The sequence below is a fragment of the Medicago sativa genome, chromosome 7 (genome assembly GCF_051527215.1).
Source record: "Medicago sativa cultivar Bolivia chromosome 7, Bolivia_mono, whole genome shotgun sequence".
In the NCBI taxonomy this organism is placed as follows: Eukaryota; Viridiplantae; Streptophyta; class Magnoliopsida; order Fabales; family Fabaceae; genus Medicago; species Medicago sativa.
In genome coordinates this window covers 66,434,983-66,456,309 of record NC_140755.1, presented here as the reverse complement: position 1 = coordinate 66,456,309, position 21,327 = coordinate 66,434,983, and the positions used below count along the sequence as shown (strand labels likewise).

At 32.9% G+C, this 21,327-nt stretch overlaps 3 protein-coding genes across 3 annotated transcripts; 2 read left to right on the top strand and 1 right to left on the bottom strand.

The window, feature by feature from the left end:
* Nucleotides 1-635: 635 nt before the first annotated feature.
* LOC146907822 (uncharacterized) lies at nt 636-3,083 on the bottom strand. The gene is made up of 3 exons (XM_085726208.1): nt 2,387-3,083; nt 1,156-1,932; nt 636-1,036 (listed from the first exon to the last, which is right to left on the bottom strand). Exons 2-3 carry the CDS (start codon nt 1,897-1,899, stop codon nt 953-955), a joined length of 828 nt encoding a protein of 275 aa, XP_085582334.1. The 5' UTR covers nt 1,900-1,932; nt 2,387-3,083; the 3' UTR covers nt 636-952.
* An 8,023-nt stretch (nt 3,084-11,106) lies between these two features.
* LOC146907821 (uncharacterized) lies at nt 11,107-14,031 on the top strand. The gene is made up of 4 exons (XM_085726206.1): nt 11,107-12,015; nt 12,104-12,763; nt 12,854-12,923; nt 13,786-14,031. Exons 1-4 carry the CDS (start codon nt 11,365-11,367, stop codon nt 13,827-13,829), a joined length of 1,425 nt encoding a protein of 474 aa, XP_085582332.1. The 5' UTR covers nt 11,107-11,364; the 3' UTR covers nt 13,830-14,031.
* A 3,784-nt stretch (nt 14,032-17,815) lies between these two features.
* On the top strand, nt 17,816-20,856 carry LOC146907820 (uncharacterized). Its single transcript, XM_085726207.1, has 4 exons — nt 17,816-17,891; nt 18,967-19,641; nt 19,738-20,382; nt 20,471-20,856. Exons 2-4 carry the CDS (start codon nt 18,997-18,999, stop codon nt 20,543-20,545), a joined length of 1,365 nt encoding a protein of 454 aa, XP_085582333.1. The 5' UTR covers nt 17,816-17,891; nt 18,967-18,996; the 3' UTR covers nt 20,546-20,856.
* The last annotated feature ends 471 nt before the right edge of the window (nt 20,857-21,327 follow it).

The window sequence follows — 21,327 nt, the reverse complement described above, 5'->3', positions numbered from 1 at the left end:
AATCTTATTTGAAACAACATAGCAGAAATGGATTCAATAGTGAAACATTACCTTTTCTTTAACCAAAGATGGTTATTATTTCCTTCAAATCAGAGTGGAACTCTCAGTTCGGTCTGACAGTAAATGGAGGAAGAAGACGATGACTCCAAATAACTCGATGGAGAAACGGAAGAAGTCATATGTCACTAATTAAAGTAATGGCCACTTGGTGAATCCTCTGCACACTTGTAATATGTAGATTGTGATTTGTGACTCCAATTAACTCGATGGTCCTAATCACAACATATTTTATAATCTTTTCATTTTTAGTTGTCCTTTTTGTAGGAAAAAATTTGTTTCTATTTACTTAGTTATTTATTTTATTCGTTCCTATGTTTGCCTTGTTATGCATAGTTGTTCTCAAGTCCGAATAAAAGGAGAAAGATATGCAAGAGTTAGAATAATTACCTATGAAACTTAAAGAACTTATTCTTGATGAACTATCTAGGGTATCCATGCCTTAAAATGAGAACTTAGCAACCATAATTGAGAGAAAAAAAAATCCCCAATTGACATATAAATCATCAGGATCGACCTAGTTGCAAAATATTTTGAAGAGCATATATAGTTGTCATTGGATCTAGAAGTTACAACTATTAAGAGTGGTGGCAAATTTCTCATCTCACATATTGTAAATAGTACTAATTGAAATACTAAATAAGAAGAAAACTTGATAGGAAACCAGTAATTACGAAACAAGATTAAATATATTACTATCATAAGGCAATGTAGCCCAATCAATCCATACACTTCAAGTACTAATAAACGTTACTGAACATTTCATATAAGACATAGTAATCGGGATATAGACCATTAAGGTAGGCACCACGATTTAGGATCTTAAATCATAACTGCAACGAGGGTGGAAGTTTGGCTGTGGAGGATCAAATTCCATTGTCTATGTTTGCGGTGTTTAAGTAAATTTTGTAAGAAATGGACTCAAACCATTAGTCAGAGCAGATGATGAGATTAAAGAAGCTTTTAAAATGCTGAGACACTGCAATTAATTCCACAGAAAAAACATAGGTAACAGAATACTAAAAAAAAGAAACAATTTACTATTTGATTAGAAATATGAAACAACGCAGATTAAAATAACAGAGACAATCTTATTACCTCATTTTGGCCAATGTTGATCGAACATTCCATCACATCAGAGAGAGGAATTCTCAACTTAGTCAGAACGGTTATGGCAGAAGTGGACGAACCTGGTGTGACGAATAAGTCATCAGTTACCATGTAGACCGATGGCTTCTTGGTGAATCCTCTGCCACCATATGTGTTATATGCTTCACCAGTAGATGACTGCGGCTCCAAATATTTCAAATTAATAAAAGCAAAAGAACTACTACTAACTTCAGCAGAACCTCCTCTTGAAGACACTAAAGAACTATTAACTACACCAAACATGTCTTTCTTACTATCGCAAGAGTAATTAAAAGCAGAAGCTTCATCAATAGGTAACATCTGGTTGTGGATTTTAAATTGGTGTGCAAGCCTAGAATTAACAAGCTTATCCATCAAATTAGGGGATCTTAAATAGTTAGAATGATCCAAAACAAGAACACTCTTGTATAGGTTATCAATGCTGCCCATGTTAGAGTTTCCCTTTAACATGTGTTCCACACCTCTTAAGGGGAATGTCAGCAAACTAACAATAAGGTCCGTAAAATCCTCTCCACCCAAAGAAAACAATACTGTGTTACTTGATTTTCTTACGAGTAGCTTTACTGTTATTTTTCTCTCTTTTGACTTTGCTTTAAGGTCACCAGTACCAGAATCAAATGAATTGATGGGTTGTGCTTGCCTATTCTCAGTAACCAAACTCTTTCTCAAGAATACATCTGTTAAAGGTGTCATTGAAAATAAGGAGCACTTGAGCAAGTCCAGTATCTACAAAAGAAAATGTTTGTTATAAAATAAAAAAACTTCAACACATTGAAAATAATGGATTTTTTTGGGGGGATTTAAAAAGTTCAATGGCGAATCTCACACAACGTAAAAATGGTTAATTGTATGTCCGAGTTCAGGTCCCAACATAACAAATGTCTTTGTTGTTAGGGCATCGGTAACCTATCAACTACATTGTAATCTAGACCCTCCAATCTCAATCCAACAGTTTAAAAGAAATTTCTATTACGTTGTAATCTTAATCTAGACCATTTGATCACGACCCAATAGTTTATTGGGTGTCTGCATAGGATCCCTGACAATCCAAGTTCTCTTTGAGCTCCATTTTTTCATAGATATCAAAGATCAATTGCTTAAAGAAAAAAAGAAAAGAAATCACAATAAAATAAGATCAATCATTTGAGTATTGGAAATTTCATAAAACAGATATAAATACCTCTTTCCGAGTGACATTTATAGTGACTTGCTTGATAGCATCCAAATCACGACTTTCTGGAAGATTTAGAGGTTTGAAAATAGTCCCATTACAAGTATCAGGCTTTACACTGAAATCATCTGAAATAATGAAAGATGCAGTTTCTGGAACAAGCCATCATAATCAACATTTCCATCGGTAGATGAACTTGCATGAAATATCTCTCGATTCATTGGTTTCCCACACATGCATCTTTGATTCCTGAAAGTACTCAACAATGCCCCTGATCTACGACTGCAGTCCCGGTCCTCACATACAAAGTACTTCATTTATATGTTGGCAATATTTTTCCATCGTGTTCCTTGGTTGAAGCAGCATTTCTTTACAAACAGGTGACCAGAATTGCTTTTCCTCAAGGTTGACAACGCTATCATACAAAGAGCTTATGCTTCCAACTCTAACTTTTTGGATGTTAGAGTTCTTACTCACAAGCCTAGCAATCGTGCCCATAGGCAAAGTTAAAAAGCTTAGCAACACATCCATGAAGTCTTTTTGTGCTTGAACAAACAAAACTTTATTTTTCTCTTCATCTATGAAAAGATTCACACTGATACATTGTTCTTTCATTAGATTTGCACCCATGGTATAGTGATTAATTTTCTCTGCAAATGCTGATCTTTGCTTGCTTTTCCGGCACGGTGGTCACCGGAATAAATCTTCTGATCACGTATTTTTTGGAGGGGTTTTGTAGAATAGATAGAGGGGGACTGATATTATGGTGATAGCTTTTGAAAAGGTGCAATGAGGAAGTCCACAGAAAGCAAATATTATTGAATGGGATATTTTTTTTTGGTCAAGTAGCCTAGTAGTTAGAGCTCACACAATTAAATTGTGGAGAAGTGAAGTGTCCGGGATTCGAACCCTGACCCCCTGCATATAATATGCAATATCCCTACCATTTGAGTTAAGCTCACTGGATATTAAGTGAGATATTTTGTTAGCTTGTTGGGGAAGAGTCCCCTGATCCCAAATTTCAAGCTTCGCTTCTGAAACAATAAAGTGAGAAAGTAGTGCTACTTCTTTCTTATTTTTTTGAAGATAGTGCTACTTATTTTTTTTATTTTTTGAAAGATAGTGCTTCTTTGTTTTTTTTTTTTTGAAAGATAGTGCTACTTCTTTTCTTTTCTTGTGTCTGATAAGGAGTTGCATCTATTCCTTTCTAAATGGCCGGCAGTGCTCAATCAATGCAACAAGTTGACAAAAAAACTAAACGCATTCATTACTTTTTTCAAATTATCCTTAATAAGTAATATTCCCTCCTTCCTAAAATAACCGAGTTATTCATAAAAAAATTGTCCCAAAATAATTTAATTTTACTTTAATTAATATTCTATTTTAGGTACATGATAATGAAAAATGCATTAAAACTTGAGTTTCTTGTCAAGTATAGGTGTATGATAATTAATAGGTTTGAAAACTTTATGTGTATGATAATTAATACTACCTATTACTCATTCCGTCTCTATATGTAAACACCCTTTACCTCTAATAAAAGGGTGCTTACATATAGGGACAGCGGGAGTATCATTCACAATTCAATATGTAATCCCTCCGGTCACATTTATAAGCAAAAATGTACTTTTTAGGTTCATTGAAAACATAATGTATTTTCATTAAGCATTGAATGAATCTAAAAAGTGTTTTGACCAAATACATTAAGCATTGAATGAATCTAAAAAGTGTTTTTTTCTTATAAATGTGACCTGAGGGAGTATATTCTAATTTGCATTTATAATAATGGTAAATGCATATCTTCCACACTTCCAACACCTTGCAAGGTAAGCTTTGTGATATTACCATCAATAGTGGAGGTTGTGAAAATGTTGTATCAAATTATATGGTAGACAATTTAAAGCTACCAACAAAGGAGCACCTACACCAGTGCAAGCTTCGGTGGCTCAACAAGGATGATAAGGTAAAAGTATCTCAACACTCCATTGTCTCATTTTCCATTGGCAATATTTATAAGGAAAATTAATGGTGTGATGTTATTTATATGGATACTTGGAGGCCTTGTCAATATGATCATTGTGCATTATAAGATGATTATGCCAAAACATGCACTTTCGTGAAATATATGATTGAAATCAAGTTGGCACCTCTACCACTCAATGATGGAAAAGCGGAATTCAAGCTACTTGAACTTTCACTCGCAAATGAACCATTCATGGATAAGACAAATCTATACATGCCTCGTCCAATTCCTAAGCCACCTTGGGAAGATGCTACTATTGTTTTTCCTTTGGATTACTCTGGTCTCAACAACAGAAGGATTCTATAAACGATTCATATCAGAAGATTAATGGTGCTTTTTTAGAACGAAGAAGAAATTCTTGACTCGAGGACAATTCCAACCTGGGGAGAATGATAGAGAATTATGGAGAATAATATAGAACATTATGGAACTTTCAAGATGTCGAAGAACTTTCAAGAATATTACAAAATAAAATCGTAGTGATTAGGATCAACTTAACATCTCTAGAACTTTCTAGGCACATGAACTAGATATTTGCATCTCTAGATAGTTCTTGTAATTAAGTAGTAGCATTAAATGTTTCTAAATATTTCTAGTTTGTAATGTAGAGCCTTCCTAGCTAGAGTAGTATCAGTAAGGCTCACCACCAAGTGTTTAGGCACATTCGATACTCAAGTATTGAAGCATTCAAATAATAATATCTTTCTTTGAGAATATTAGAGAGTTTCTCTATTTTCTCTACCTTTCCTTTTGTCCCTGAGCCACCAATGTTCCCTTTTTGTAACTAATCTCTCATACTTATGAGTTATGCCATGTGGCTCTCCTTTCTTACTAGCCATTCCTTACTATCTATCTTTCATTTCCCATCAATTGCAAAAACACTCCATTTACTTCACTTCATGCAAGTTACACAATGAATGCATTATAATCCATTTTATTAATATTGAGGGGTTACATTTTAAAATTATTCATATTCTTAATCAATCCTCTTACACACACAAGTTTACTATAAAGCTCCTCATTGTTTTCTACATACATACATACATACATACATACATACAGGGGGCTGTTAACTTGCACCCACCTAAAAACACTAAGGTGCAAGTTAACAAGCTGCACCTACTAGTTATTTACCAAAACACCCATGTTTTTCTATTATAAACAAATATTATTTATGCTATTTACAAAAATTTCATTTTAATTAAAATAAAGTTTAATAGAGACAAAAAAGTGTTTTAGTAAAGTACAAGTAGGTGCAGCTTGTTAACTTGCACCTTAGTGTTTTTAGGTGGGTGCAAGTTAACAGGCCCCCCCCCCCCCCCCCCCCCCCCCCCCCACACACACACACACACACACACACACATATATATATATGTTGCTTATGTTATCCTTTTCATTTTTTGATAGTTTTGATTTTCTCTTCAAGCTTCGTGTGTGTGTTTCTATTTCTATAATTTTTCGTATTCTCTAATGGATATTTTTTCTTTGATTTCACATACACGGGTTTTGGGAAAAGGGAGAATTTTGTTGAAAGGATACTTCATATATGAAAAGGTGGTTGTATTTTTTTCATTGAAATTAAAGTATTTTTTTCATTTTTTTTTAAACATTGTTATGAAACATATTAAAAATGTATAAAAAATGCATATTTTTTATTCATTTTTATTCCAAGTCAGCATGTGGTTGTTGCTATAACTATTAGAGATTTTTCCTTCTCAACTAATTGCCACAAGATGGAGGAGGATTTGGATGGAGCTTACAAGAAACTCAAAACTCTCAACACGAAAAATCCTAAAGGGTCGAACAAGATAAAGTAAGAATCTTTATTCATAGCTGTTAGTTTAATTTGATCTAGTATTCGTGTCTTTGTAATAAGAGAACTCTTATTATTTTTTAATTGAATAGTTTCTTATAAGATCAAGTATCCTAGGTAACTAATTGTAGAAGCACACATGTATTCAAAGCCTAAGCAACTAAGCACACATCTATTCAAAATTATATTGGAATGTTCTTGATCTTCTTGAAATTGGAAAGACAAAATCATGTTTTGATGATTTGAATGCACCAACATGGAAATTTAATCCTTGACCATGGAATTGGCTGACCTTCATACTTTCCATCAATTGAGTTTCCTACAATTAAGAGTAAATTTGGGTGCAACTTATGGAATTGTCTAACTATACCCACATTCCTCTAGGGAAGTTTTATTATTACTTTATTTTAAGGATAATTAAATGACAAAAGTTATGGTGCATAAGGAAATCCTTATGCACCGTGCATAAACACTTCACAACCATCAGATCTAGTGTACACATGTAATAATCCCAGACTTCTCAAACTACACCAAATCAAACTTCATTTGCTTCAAACATTTCTCTCACTAAAACATAAAACTCTCCCTCTCTCTACAATTCAGATGAGTCTTCATCTCTTCCGGCCACACATGATGATTCCGGCGCGGTGGTCGCCTGCCAGAGGCGGCGGCGCCGCCGTACCGGAGAACCAAACTCACCCTTTTTAAAAACTAAAGCCATTTTTCAACATCCATTTTCGTTTTAAAGCTAAATCCGAACTCGGATCGCGCAAAAACACGACGAGAAGAAGTAGATCTAAAGATTAAAACTGGTTCGCTCCTCTTCTTCCCTCGCGTTTTCTTCTTCTTCTTTGATCCAATGACACTGTGTTGATTGCTATATGTTACTGTTTCGTCACTGTTTGTGTTCACGGTTTTAGATCTGAAGTTGTTATTGGATTCAAAATCTTTGTGATGTTAGAGGGATTTATGGCTGGGAAACTGCTGGAAACCATTAAGTACATCTAATGGTTTTTGAGCACAACAGCTGGAAACCATTAAGTACATCTAATGGTTTTCCACAGCAAAATGGTTTTGGCATTCCGGTACGGTGATGATAACGGTGATGATGATGAACGATGGTGTTGTTAATGAGATTGAAGATTCTGGAAACCATTTCCACAGCAAAATGGGTTTGGAGTACAACTCACAGAAACCATTTCCACAACAAAATGGTTTTGGCATTCCGGTACGGGGATGATGACGGTGATGATGATGAACGACGGTGTTGATGATGAGATTGAGGATTCCAATGGTGATGATGATGAACGACGGTGATGATTCAGTTTGTTTCAGCATTTGGTTCGTTTTGTTTTGTTTTGTTTGGTTTCCTTTGGGGGTGTAGGAAGCAATTATGTTGGGATTTATGCACAGTGCATAAGGATTTCCTTATGCACCATAACCGCTCCCTAATATAATGACTTTATTGTCATTTAGTTGTTTTCTTTTTAATTAAGGTTTAATAAATTTATTAGCAATATTTTCATATTTAATTTAATGAAGTTTATATGGATTTTATATATTTGAAAGTATGAGGTTAAAGTTGAATGTATAAGTGTCTCTATCAATTATATATTTGTCTTCTATATTATATTGTAAAGTAAGTTTTGAGTTACTTATCTAGTATTATGATGATATGGTACCACTAAGACCTTCCCATAAATTAAATTTGACTCGTTATTCTTAAACTATGATTATGCATATGCATCACCTCTAAGAAAAAACCTTCTCACATATAGTATATAGTATAACTTCTCACCCTTTCTTATTCTATCTAATCTATCTAATCTAATAATTATAATAATGCATCTAAAAAAAAATTAAAATAATGCAAGTAATTCTAAGTTACAAAACTTATCACCCTTTCTTAATATATCCCTTCTTAATATATTTGTAGTTGTTATTTATCCTCCATTAAAAAAGGCGTAGAGAGTAGAAAATGTGAGAAAGAGTTAGTAAAAAAAAGAGAGAGAGAATGAGAAATAAATTAAAAGAAGTGTTGGGAATGATTTTTTGGAGCACAGTGTTGGATTAGAGGAGGATTTGAGGTAATTATGTAGCGTATAATAATTGATGAGTTGTAAACAAATTACTTCCGCGGTCTGTTTTAATATATTACAAGTTGTGGGAAAAGAATATGTGAAGATTAGAAACTATATTAAATAAACTATTGCTTTTTACTTGAACCATTTGAAATACAATGTAAATCAAGGAAAAAAAATTATAAGTTGTCATATTTTTCTCCAGTCTAATTGTTAAACTTAAATTAAACATTATGAAACTTTACCTATCTAAAAAAATATTGTGAAATTTTACCATAAACACATTGAGACAAAAAATCGTTGTATTAGAGATCAAGTAAACAAAGGGAGGCTGGAACCGCTACATTGTCCTACTGCTATACATGAAGCAGACGTTCCAACAAAAATTGTGAAGCATGACAAGTTTGAAGAGTTGAGGAACTGTTGTTTTTGAATTTCCAAACTGTTATGTTTGAATTTCCAAATTCTATTTTCTACCGAAGTTGTTACTAGGTTGAGTCACGACCAGGTCGCTCTCTTTAAGACGTTTCGTGGCACTGCCCAAAACTGTGCAAGGCAGATTATCAACCACGCTGCCTCCAGGATAAAACAAGCCCAGCTACAACTGTGCGGTTTAATTACTGCACTGCAGAAAACCGTTCGAGAATTACACCTTCAAATATGGTACTAAGACCACTCTTTAATACTGAAACCACTTTAATATGGTACTGTTACCACTCTATTATGGTACTGTGACCACTCAAATATGGTGTTACCACCATTCTAATTATTAACTTCTCCAACTATGATACTATGATCACTCAAATATGGGTTTACACCATTCGAACATCTAACTTCTTCAAGAGTCGAAGAATAATATATTTTAAGATCATTCATAATTTTGAAGGGACATTATACCGAAAAGGGATTATTATCTTAAATTATTATTTGTTCCGAAGGACATAAAAATATTGAAGGGACTATAAACTTAAGACCATTCTTAATTCCGAAGGGACATTAAACCTAAAAGGGACTATGGTCTTAAGAACACTCTTAATTCCGAAGGGACAGAAAAAGGAGATGAAGAGAAGAAAGACTCATCAACACAAGTCAAGAAAGGGAGAAGAGAGAAAGAGTTCCTGACAGCTCAATGAAACTCTTTGGTGTGATTTTTGAACTAGGTGAGCTCTCCTTTTATAGGGAGAGTTTGTAACTAATTGGGAGAAACTTAAGAATTAAGTAAACATAAAAATTAAGCAACCCACAGATCAGCTCAAGTAACAAACTAATCGGATAAGTTCAAACAGAAACAAATCCATTAACGAAGGAAAAATAGGAAATTCAGTTGGATTCTCAATCTTATCACAACCAACATAAACTAAAATTATGGGAAGTGATATCCATGAATTAAAAATAATAATTACTATTATTTTCATCATTATCGGGTATTTAAAATTAAATACCGCAATTTAAACATAACTAATGTGTGTGTTCTATTTTATGTGGGACCCCACATTCTATTTTTTTAATTCACACAACATTAGATCAAAGTTTAATTACTTAGTGTTTAATCTTCCAACCTTCCAATTTCTTTCCAACTTCACACCAATGTTCCAACAGGAACAAGATGGGTGTCACATGTTTGAAGCATCCATCTATCTATATCTTCTTCTCTTTTTAAACTAAACTTGACTCACTCTAATGTTAGGACTGTGCCTATGTGGCACCTCTAAAAAAGGCTAAATTTATACTCTCTAATTATTCTATCTAATAAACTAATCTAATACGTAACTTCTCACATTTTTCTCTTCACAATAATGATAACTCAATCATACAATGCATTAGAATACAAGGAGTTATGAACTCACTCTAGATAAAAACCAACAAAGATGTAAGTTAATGAACAGAAACATCATTGTTTTTCTATAGCCATGTTTTAAGAATCTAATAGTAATGGTTTATGAAACTAACAAAATATTCAAACATTCTATAATTTCTTACACCATCATCATTGGTTGTATCTCTTAACATTCCTTCAATTATAACCTACAAAATGGAAAAATTTAAAGCACATTTTTTTTTTGAATTCCCACTCACCCTTTACAACCATAACTTATGCCACTTTCATTTTCACTCAATCCCTGGATGTTTCCACCAAGCATTCTATTGATATCAATTTCACAACAAATACTTTTCTACACTTTTGTTGAAAATTGGTTGGTTATAATTTTAATTAAGGGCTATTGTCCCATCCTTTTGAGTATATATTTCGGTTGTATTATTTTGGTTTTAGATCATCATTATCACTTTCTTCAATCAACTTTCAATTTTGTATCATTATATATTGAAAGAGCATATTATTTTCTTAACAAAATTTGTTGTTGTTTTTTATTTTTAATGAGATCACATTATTTTTTTAACAAGATTGATTTTGTTTTTCTTTTAATTATGTTTTCAGGTTCTATGCATAACAATTAGAGAGAACATTTTTGAGCTTTGTTATAGCAAAGTCGCATAAAGAAATTTAAGAAATTGGTTTGATTGGCAACAATATGTACATTTACAATATTGAAAGAAATAGTATATTTCAAGGTGGGGTGGATAATGTGGGAAAATTGGTTGATCAAATTAGTAATATTGTTTGGGTATGGTTCTTGGGCAAATTGCAAGCATTATACAACAATACCACATTTAGTAAAGTGAGAAAGTAGTGCTACTTCTTTCTTTTCTTGTGTCTGACAAGACGTTACATCTTTTCTTTTCTAAATGGCCGACAATGCTCAATCAATTGAACAAATGAGACGATATACAACAGTACAACATTGAATTATGTATGCCGTTTTTAGCAAAGATCGTATTTATTTATTGAATGAATGCAAAATATAAATGTTTGTTTATAACAGTGATAAGGTGTTTTGTCAAAAAAAACAGTGATAAGATGTGACGTTACAAATTCATTGGTATATTTGCTTAAGTTTTTAATGAAGAAGTATAACAATAAGCAAACCTTTTTTGTGGCCAATTACTCCAAGGCTTTTGCACTATCTGATGTGATTAATAGTCTCTAAGTGATTTATTGTTGTTCTTTACAATGGCTAGCAGTGCAATCTTTACAATGGCTAGCAGTGCAAATCAATCAAGTGAACAGGCTGACAAAGTTAGCTTGAAAGTTATGGTGGACAAAGTAAGGAAAAAAGTTGTGTATGCTGAGGCTGGAAAAGATTTTGTTGATGTTCTTTTCAGTTTCTTAACATTGCCTTTAGGTACTATTGCAAGACTCGTTGCTAAGGACTCAAATATTGAAGCAGTGAAATTTGGCAGCATTAGCTCACTGTATCAAAGTGTGACAGATCTAGATCACCAATATCTGTGGTCAAAGATTTGCAAGGAAATGCTACAGCAACCAAGGAACTCAATGGAAGGTTACTGCCACAAGCTCAAGCTGAATATTGATGACACACCGAGGAAATACTACAGATGTATTCAATGTGGGAGATTGACCATTTTTATTTGGAATCAGAAGTGTCTTTGTGGACGGTTTACGGAAACAGAAGATATCCGTCCGAGAGATTTGTTTCTTGATGAAAATGGTTTTGTTATGGAAACTGCTTCTTTTATAATTCATGACAACCTTTGTGTGATCCCTAATGATCCAGTTAAAAGTCTACATTTGCTTCAGATGAATGGAATCAATGACATAGCAGATATCGAGAGAAAAACGCTACTTATCGGCAAGAAGGAGGCATGATTTTTTGAATTTTCTCGATATTTATATCGTTATCATTTCTGTTGATTTTATTTTAAATGAATATCTGTGTTTATATGTGTAGGTTGTTGATCTTCTCAAGTTGTCCTTGCTCTCGAAAACGCCTCTGACAGACTTTATCTTAAAGAAGAAACCAACATATGCTGATGAGGGCTTACCATCTGAAGAGGGTAAGATTGGTATTGGAAAGGGCTTACCATCTGAAGAGGATAAGCTGATGCTGATGAAACTACTAGTTAGAAAATCCACTCGAAACATTCTGTTTGGTATAGCTGACGAAGATTTTGCGGACTTACTTTTCAGTTTTCTCACTTTTCCTCTGGGAGGAGTGTTGCAAATGCTAGAAGGATTCTCCTCTTTAAGCTGCATTGATATTTTATATAAAAGCATGACTGAGTTGAGTCCTGAGAGATGCTTGCGGTCAGATGAACTTAAAAACAAACTAAGTAAGCCTCGAATTTTTCCTACATTGGGAGTAAGGAACCAGATATTACCAATCAAAACAGCTGCGTTTACTCACAAATCAGGTTTTAAGGTCTTTGAAATTATTGATCCTAAATCCTCTCTTTCGGGAGGATTTGCAAGAGTGCCATTAACAATTATGGTTACGGATGACTTGCTTGTGACTCCAGTGTCATCATTTGATAGTGTTTCATATCTAGAGAGAATGAAGGTCCCTCTAAATGACATAGAGGAAATTGTCGTTGATATTGGAGTGAAGGAGGTAAAGGGAGTGTGTGAGACTTCATTTAGCATACCTTTTCCTTTTAATATTTCTCGATTGCATAATTTTTATCTAATATCTATTGTGCAGGGTCTGAGCATACTAAAAGCTTCATTGACCTCAACATCTGCTTTGACTAATGGCCTCAAACAGTACATAGGTGAGTAAAATGTTCAACCAAACAAAACCTCATAACACTTTATACATTATAATTAATACAAAAACAATATTAAGCTCGTGCAGAACTTTTTTTAATTTTATCTTTAGATTTTTACTGAATGTGACTCTATTCAAAAGTCATATGTGAAATACTCCTGTCCAATTAGTAGTAGTATGTAGTTTGGTCTATTAGCTAAGGGGATCCGAATGAGTTAACCACTTACTTACTACTACCATCTTCACATAAAAATTGGCAAACCAGTAAGGATCAGAATTAACCATTTGTTTACATTAATGCAAATCGTGGGTTCCACTCAATTCGTGCATAAAAACATTGGATTTTGTTTTATAACATTTAAGAGTAATTTCGAATCTTTGATTATCTTTTGTTAATTTTTCTGTAACATATTCTGAATTAAAGCAATGATTTCCTTACATTTCTTATCAATATTATTTCTTATAACATGATTAGTATCTTACTTGTTATAAGTAGTACTTTATATATCTGTGTAATGAAAGGTAATCGTATATATGCCATGTACAAATGATTATTAAAGCTAGTGTGAAATATATAGAGGACAGTTAATGTTGACAAGATGGAGTAACTAAAAACGAATATAGAAGAAGAAGAGTTGGAAGAAAGGTTGAAATATAAGAAGAGAAGAGAGAAATGATCTTTTTTCCTTAATCATGGTGACTTGTTTCTTGTTAACAATTTTGATTTGCTACTCAATACTAAATTTACACAATTTTATGTGCGTATGTGCAACCTCAATTTAATCATGGTGTGAAATGATCTTTTTTCCTTAATCATCAAGTATACCTGTTCTGTCTAATTTGTTGTCTAATGCATCCTTTGACAGATGATCCTATGTGCAACCTGAAGAAGCCAAAAGAAGAAAAATGAAGCTTGAGGAAACCTATGGTGTGATGACTGATTAGGGATGGTGGAGACTGGAGAGCAAGCGTGTAGTCTTTTTCGTGTTTGAAATATGCTGTTGTGTTTAAATGATTTGGATGGTCATAGTTTATTTTGTATTATGTTGGTTAATGCTGAAACCTATATAACTTTATGTTGTTTTATTATGAAAACTTTATGAGTTTCGTGATGGAGATTGTTCTGATTAGAGACCTTTTATATTAAATCAAATTTTTAGGTCTGTTGATAGGTCTGTTGATCAGAAACAACAATCATAGCACTCAGAATTAGTGCACCAATATTTTAGCCACCCCACAATTTCAGAAAGGTCAGAATGAGTAGTTTATCAACAATGCCAGCTTGCATGCACTTTGCGAGGTAAACTTCAACCGCCAGTTAGAAAACATTTTTGTATATATTGAAATATTTTACCATCTTCAGCACAAGTTTGTTCACAGCAGAATATATTTCAAATTCAAATTTGTCAACAGAGATGAAACCTTCATTAAATAACTGGAAAATATGACAGAAATTCATCTCCTGCCTCTTTAAAGGAATAAAACTCTAGATTCATTGACAAAATAATGTTAGGCTGACACCAAATTATACAAGACTTCAACCAATTCTATTGCGAAATGATTGGAGAACTCATTTTCATAGCTGGATAAGTCTGCAATTTAGGCTGCAAATCCTAATCCATACCAACTTACCTTAATCTCGTCCAAATTCTCCTTGTCGAATAACCTAAAAACATCATGAAATTTTTCACTTGCATAATTGTAAGTTCTGTCATTGTACTTAACAAATCACTGCTTTGAAGACCTAACCGCTTGCAATTCTGAATAGAGTATAATTAATTTAATTTTCCTTATGATATATAGAGTGTGATTAGTTAATTTTCCATATATTTTTTGGGAGATTCAAGGGAGTAGTATTCGTGTTGTGACCGCTTTTTCTTTCCCATAATGAGAATGTGATCAACGCAGTAAATACTTCCTAATCAAACCAAGTTCTTGGTTAATCTTTAGCCAAAATTCCATTACTATAAGAGGAAGGACAAACAGATAGATCTGGAAGGAAGACTCGTTGTAGATTACCAATCAAGACCAGAGCGACAGGAAAGTTTCGCCTAAACTTTGATATTTGGATTTTCAAGCTATAGATAATAGTTGCATTTCCTATTTTTGTTTTGAAAAATTGCATTTCCAATTTAAAAACAATGCATCTAAAATCTTCATATATTTATGTTTAAACTTAAAAATAATGATCATGTTAGTCAAAATCAGCATATAGGCAATTAGAGGTCAGACATAGCCGATTCTTTCTTAAGTCTACTAGGTGGGTGTTGAAGATCTCAGAATGAGTAAAATCTCAATAGAAGTGGATAATAAATCATCAAAACCACACTCCATGTTTATAGCACAATCAACCGCAAGGAAGGAACGATGAGTACAGTAGCACGTTTTATTCGAATGATCCACACTTTGGACTTTGTCAACATATCATGCCGCAAAATGGGAAGCAAGCATCCGGACGTGGGCCACCACGGTGCCCTCAATGCACTACCAAGATAAAGGAGGCGAGACACATGTCGTTTTGGCGAGTAGGAATAGTTTTCCATTTCTACTTACCCAATAAAATTTACTAGACATACAATGAAACACAATTATATTTGTTATTTTTAACTCTTCATTTTATAAGCATTTCTTGGTACAGTAGCAAAAATGCAAAAGCAATTGTATTTAACGCTAATCAGTTAAGAAAGCCCGAATCGAGGGACAAGATTCCTTTCTCAACGTCTGTAGTTTGAAGAAAGGGAACAAATGAGACATTAAAAAAAACCAATGATAGGGGTGCGCAAATAAAGTTAATGATGAGAAAGCAATAGGTGTAAAAAGAGGGAGTAGATCCTCTTCATTTTTTCCCTCATGTTTTCTCAATTTTCACACATTGTTTTTCTAAAAAGTAAATGGCGATCTGCTAAAAAATGAAGGACAAATTGAAGGCAAAGGACGTGACAAAAACTGGAATTTTTGTCCTTCACTAAATCACAACACAACTTTTTGTCTCATGTACAAGTTGTCTAAAATATCAAAAGAGTCTTTTGTCCACCAAAAATTATTTAAGACCAAATATTATTGAATACCATAAAAATTTGTCATGCGTTGTTCTGTCTTGTGTTGTGTTGTTCTATCATGTGGTGTTTTGTTGAGTACTTATTGTTTATCATATCAAATGTATCCTTAAGGTTGAGTAAGATTCACAAAAATAATTTTTTGTGAATTATTTTTCATCATATCAACCAACATATGCGACAGGTACATTTGTTGTAGCTAAACCTGAATGGTTTATCCCAATTCTTGAGGTTCATGTGGGTGGAGTTTTTGGATTATTATCTTCTCTAAAATGGGTTCATGAGCTTAATCTTAGACATGTGGATTTTGAGCTAGATGCTAAGAGAGTTGTTGATGGTTTTCATTATATAAAACATAGTATTATTAAGGGTTAATTAAGTAAATGGTCCCTATAAATATTCAGAATTTTGTTTTTAGTCCCTACAAAATAAAATCACACTTTTTAGTCTCTATAAAATTTTCCATCAGCATTTTTAGTCCCAATAAAATTTTTCCATCAGCATTTTTAGTCCCTAAAATGCTTAAGAAAAATGTCATAGGGACTAAAAAGTGTGATTTTATTTTGCAGGGATTAAAAACAAAACTGTGAATATTTACAGGGACTATTAAAAACAAAACTGTGAATATTTACCGGGACTAAAAACTTAATTAACCTTATTATTAAAAACTGTGAAAATGCTCTTTAGTTATATTATGAAAAGTCATGTGTGGGGTTTGTACGAAGTTAAGCAAATGTGGTTACCCGTCAGTTATCTAAAACAACCACATTATCCACTAGTTTTCAGGTACTGATTAACATATCAAATTGTATTACATATTTTGATGAATGAAAAACTACAAGTCTTTTCCTCTAAAAAAACAAGAATGATTATAATATACTAATTTGTGTTAATTATAAAATTAATACACAATGCAATTGATGGTGACGATATAATTAGTTAAAATTAGTGTTTTTTAAATATCACTTAAATAAAAATGAGAACAAATATAAAACATTAACTATAATTTTCTTCCCTCAAAAACTTAACTATAATTTTTTTCACACTTCAATTTTATTCAAGTTTTACTTCAATGAACAAGTAAATCAAGAAGTCGTTGAAGCTTAAAATTTACACACATCACTCTTTTATCCATAACACTCAATACTCATTAACTGATTTGAACATAAAAAACATACTCCCTCCATCCTTTTTTATAAGAGTAGTTTAAAAAAAAAAATAGTCCCTAAATATAAGATCATGTACAAATTCTTAGACGCATTGATTCCTCTTTTTCCAAATATATCCTTATTAATACTACTAATTTGTCTTGATACATGAAAAGTTAACATTAAATAAGGGTACTCTAGTAATAATCACACACATATGAGATAACTTTATTACTCCGACAACTTTTCTTAGTACGTTGATTTTTGTAAAGTACTCCTATGAAAAGGGACGAGGGAGTAACAAATACTTTGACCCTAAATAATATAAAAAAAAATACGAAAAATCATTCATCATTGATAATTATTAAAAATAATAATGGACAAATATGTGTCACTAATACGTAGAAAAAGTCATTGATATATATAAAAAAAGGAACAAATATTTATCATTAATATATAAAAAGTGCCAGAAAAGTATTTGTTATGATTAATATAAAAACACGGGATAAATATTTAACAATAATAAATATCAAAAAGATAAGAAGCAAATATTTGTCATGGATACGAAAAAAAAATATGCAACAAAGATTTTATACCCTAGAAGGGGTAAACCCTCATTTATTTAAGACAGGTCCATGTTATAAAACCATGACTTGTCTCTAAAATTTTCAGTCCAAATTTTGAAGTATATTGTTGGTCGGCCCCCGCTTATCAAGAAAAACCCAAACGACTCGAAGCTGTTATCGTCTTCTCACCTTTACTGTTCAGGTTTATCAAGTTTTTCTCTTTCTTCTTTCTATTATCGAATGCTTTTTCATCTTCTCATTCTATTATTACCTTGTACCTTTTTTTTCCACCTTCTCTTCTCTTTCTCGTTTATTTTTCTTCTCGTTATAGCTCTTTTTGTTTTTAGGTATTTTCTTTTATTTATTTTTTAATTTTTTAGCAAGTCAAAATATAATAAATTAATTTAATCCAAAGGTAGTATTTTTTTGTCAAGTACTTTTTTTTTGGTTACAATGTTTTTTGGCAAGTACTAATAACTAGAAATTCTTTTTTAAGGAAAATAAATGGAGTGTCTGGGTTGGAATCTGTCCCTGCGTATATTATGCAATGTCCCAACCGACTTAATTAAGTTCACAGCTATGTTAAACTGAAGGTTTAGGAAAGAGTTCACAAAGTCAATTAGTAGCTCAACACAGCAACACTAAATCTAAGACTAAAAAACAATACTCAAACCCATAAGAGTTGAACCACCAATGGTGAAGATGAAAAACTGTAACTAAGTTTTTTGCTTTCAACAATGAATAAGATAATAGATTTACTTTATAAAACTAATGTTGTATTGAGTTTTCCTTTTGTCGAAGAAACTACAATTTCGTTCTTTCCAAATTACCATGCACAAGCTAGCCAAATCACTTGTAATACAGACCAATTATATTTAGAGACTGCTCTCAAATGTAAAGGATTCCCTATATGAACACTTATCCATTGATTCGCGAGGACCGCGACCCAAATGGGCACGGAAATTGCAACCCACGAATAGATGGTGAGTACTTTCCATTGATCTCCGACCACCAACGCACACATTAGAATTTTGTTGAATTACTCCTCCCATAACGAAATTATCTTTTGTAGGAATCCAGATACGTAGTATCCTCTAAACAAAAAAGAGATAATTTTAACGGAACTGATTTATTCCAAATCGTGTCATTAGTAACAACCTGCATATGTTATAGAGGTGGTTGACAGTATAACCTTGTTTGTTACAGGTTACTTGAACAGGAAATCTTAAGTAAACAAGTTATAAGCTTATAAAAAAAATTCTTTAAATATGTTTCAGGTTATCTGACTGTGTTCTGAGATTCTTACCATGGCTGAAAATTCCTCAGCTGAGCAAGTCGACAAAGTTTCCCTTAGAGTTGTGGTGCTAAGGGAGAAAAACAAAGTTCTGTTTGCAGAGGCAGGAAAGGATTTTGTTGATGTTCTTTTGAGCTTCTTATCATTGCCTTTAGGGACCCTTGCAAAACTTGTGGCTAAGGACTCAAATATTGAAGCTGTGAAATTTGGCAGCATAAGCTCACTGTATCAAAGTGTGTCAGATCTCGATACACAATATCTATGGTCACACACCTGCAAGGAAATGCTACTCAATCCGAACAACTCAGCGGGTGCTTATTGCTGGAATATGAAATTGAACATTGACAATACCGAGTCCTTGAAGTCCTACTACCTCTGCGAGAACGTGTCATGTTTATATGTGGACAATAGGTACTGTTTGAGTTACTTTAGGGATCAAAAATGTATTTGTGGAAAGCTGTTGAACCGAGAAAAATCCCGGATTTTGAGTAAAGAAATCGGTTTTGTTAAGGAAATGTCAACGTTTATCATATCTGATGATCTTTATGTTATGCCAAATGTTGTTACGACAAGTTTAAATCTCCTTCAGAAGCTTGGAGTCAATGACATTGATGCTATTGATAAACAAACCGTCAATATCAACATCACCAAGAAAGAGGTATCTTTTGCTGTTCTGTGTTTGTATGACATATTTTTTGTTGATTATTATTATTGTTTTTTCTCTCACTAATTCTTCAATATGTGGTTTGAACAGGTGGTTGATCTTCTCAAATTGTCATTGGTCTCAAAAACTCCTTTGTCGGACTTTATATTTAAAAAGGAACATTTTGTTGAAGATTTAGTTCTAAGTAACCAATTGGAAGTTAATATTGGTAAAGAAGAGGAAGAATCTGATGAAATGGTTGTGAAAGTACTGAGAAGAAAATCAAGTAAACAGATTTTTTTTCTTGAAGCTGAGGAAGATTTTGCTGATTTTGTTTTTAGTTTTCTCACTTTTCCCTTAGGAGCAGTGTTGCATATTCCCCAAGGATTCTCTTTTGTAAGCTGCATTGATAATTTATATAAGAGCGTGACTGAGTTGAGTTCAGACAAGTGTTTGAGGTCACAGCTTTTCAAAGACATACTAACCAGTCCAACCATTTCTGCTCAATCTGAACTCAGGAACCAGATATTACCGATACCTAAAAACAATTATAAGGCAAAAAATATGTCATACAAATTTGTTGATCCTAAATCCCCTATTACAGGTGGATATGCTGGAACACCATTAACATTTATGGTGACAGACGAATTAGTTGTGACTCCAATGTCATCCATTGATGGTATTTCATATCTTGAAAGAATGAAGGTCCCCCTTAATGACGTGGAGGAAATGGTCGTTAATATTGGCCAGAAGGAGGTAAAAGGGAGTATGTTCGTCTTTCAGTTTAATATTTCCTGTATTAGATTCATAACAACTCACCATATTTGATTTCATGTGGTTGCAGGGTCTCAGCATACTTAGAGCTTCATTGACCTCAAAATCTGCCTTGACAAACGGCCTCAACCAGTTCATTGGTTAGTATATTAGACCAAACATAATATCATCCTACATTTTAATTATAATAAACACAATATTAAAGTTCATCTATAAAATTCTTCAAAAATAGTCGCTTCGAACATGTTAAGTGAACTTTTGTTAACCAAAATTTAGAGACCAAATTTTGAAGGAATTTGAAGAGTGATTAAAAATGGAAGTTGGTATATTTAGAGGGACCAACAACATATTTAACACTTATTTGTATATTATCTTTAGAATTGACTGGTTTGTGCCTGCATACTATTTTCATATTTGAAATACTTGTGTAAACTAACATAGCCATTACATCACTAACACTTTTTTAATTTAACAATTAAGGAGAAATCACCGACTATTTTAATCTACTCAAATGTGCTACGCAACTCATGCTTATAAAAATATTAGATGACCTCTGCATTTAATATAACAAATAGTACTAATTTTCCATAAGGTAACTGTATGTATTTTGGATCTTCATATGATCCAAGGGTAATGTGGAGTAAGGACGGTTAATGTCAAGAAAATTAAGTAATTTAAAATGAACAAAAGGTGAGAAGGGAAGAAAGTAGGAGTCATGAAGGGTGTGTAATCTTGGTCACTTGTTTGTTAAATAATTTTTAATATGTGCTAACTACTTTTTTATTATATGTGCATGTACATGCAGGTAGTAGACATGTTCAGGCTAATTTGTCATCTAATGCTCGCCCCCTGAAGAAGCCAAAGGTAGAAAAAGGAAGCTCGAGATAACCTATGGTGTGAGTGATAACCGATTAGAGGATTGTTCTT

Coding starts and splice junctions, on each gene's coding strand:
- LOC146907822 (XM_085726208.1), bottom strand. CDS start 1,899: ATGACACCTTTAACAGATGTATTCTTGAGAAAGAGTTTGGTTACTGAG. Junction 1,037..1,155: donor TCAACATTGGCCAAAATGAG/GTAATAAGATTG, acceptor AATTAATTGCAG/TGTCTCAGCATTTTAAAAGC.
- LOC146907820 (XM_085726207.1), top strand. CDS start 18,997: ATGGCTGAAAATTCCTCAGCTGAGCAAGTCGACAAAGTTTCCCTTAGA. Junction 19,642..19,737: donor TCAACATCACCAAGAAAGAG/GTATCTTTTGCT, acceptor TGGTTTGAACAG/GTGGTTGATCTTCTCAAATT. Junction 20,383..20,470: donor TTAATATTGGCCAGAAGGAG/GTAAAAGGGAGT, acceptor ATGTGGTTGCAG/GGTCTCAGCATACTTAGAGC.
- LOC146907821 (XM_085726206.1), top strand. CDS start 11,365: ATGGCTAGCAGTGCAATCTTTACAATGGCTAGCAGTGCAAATCAATCA. Junction 12,764..12,853: donor TTGATATTGGAGTGAAGGAG/GTAAAGGGAGTG, acceptor TCTATTGTGCAG/GGTCTGAGCATACTAAAAGC. Junction 12,924..13,785: donor TGGCCTCAAACAGTACATAG/GTGAGTAAAATG, acceptor ATCCTTTGACAG/ATGATCCTATGTGCAACCTG.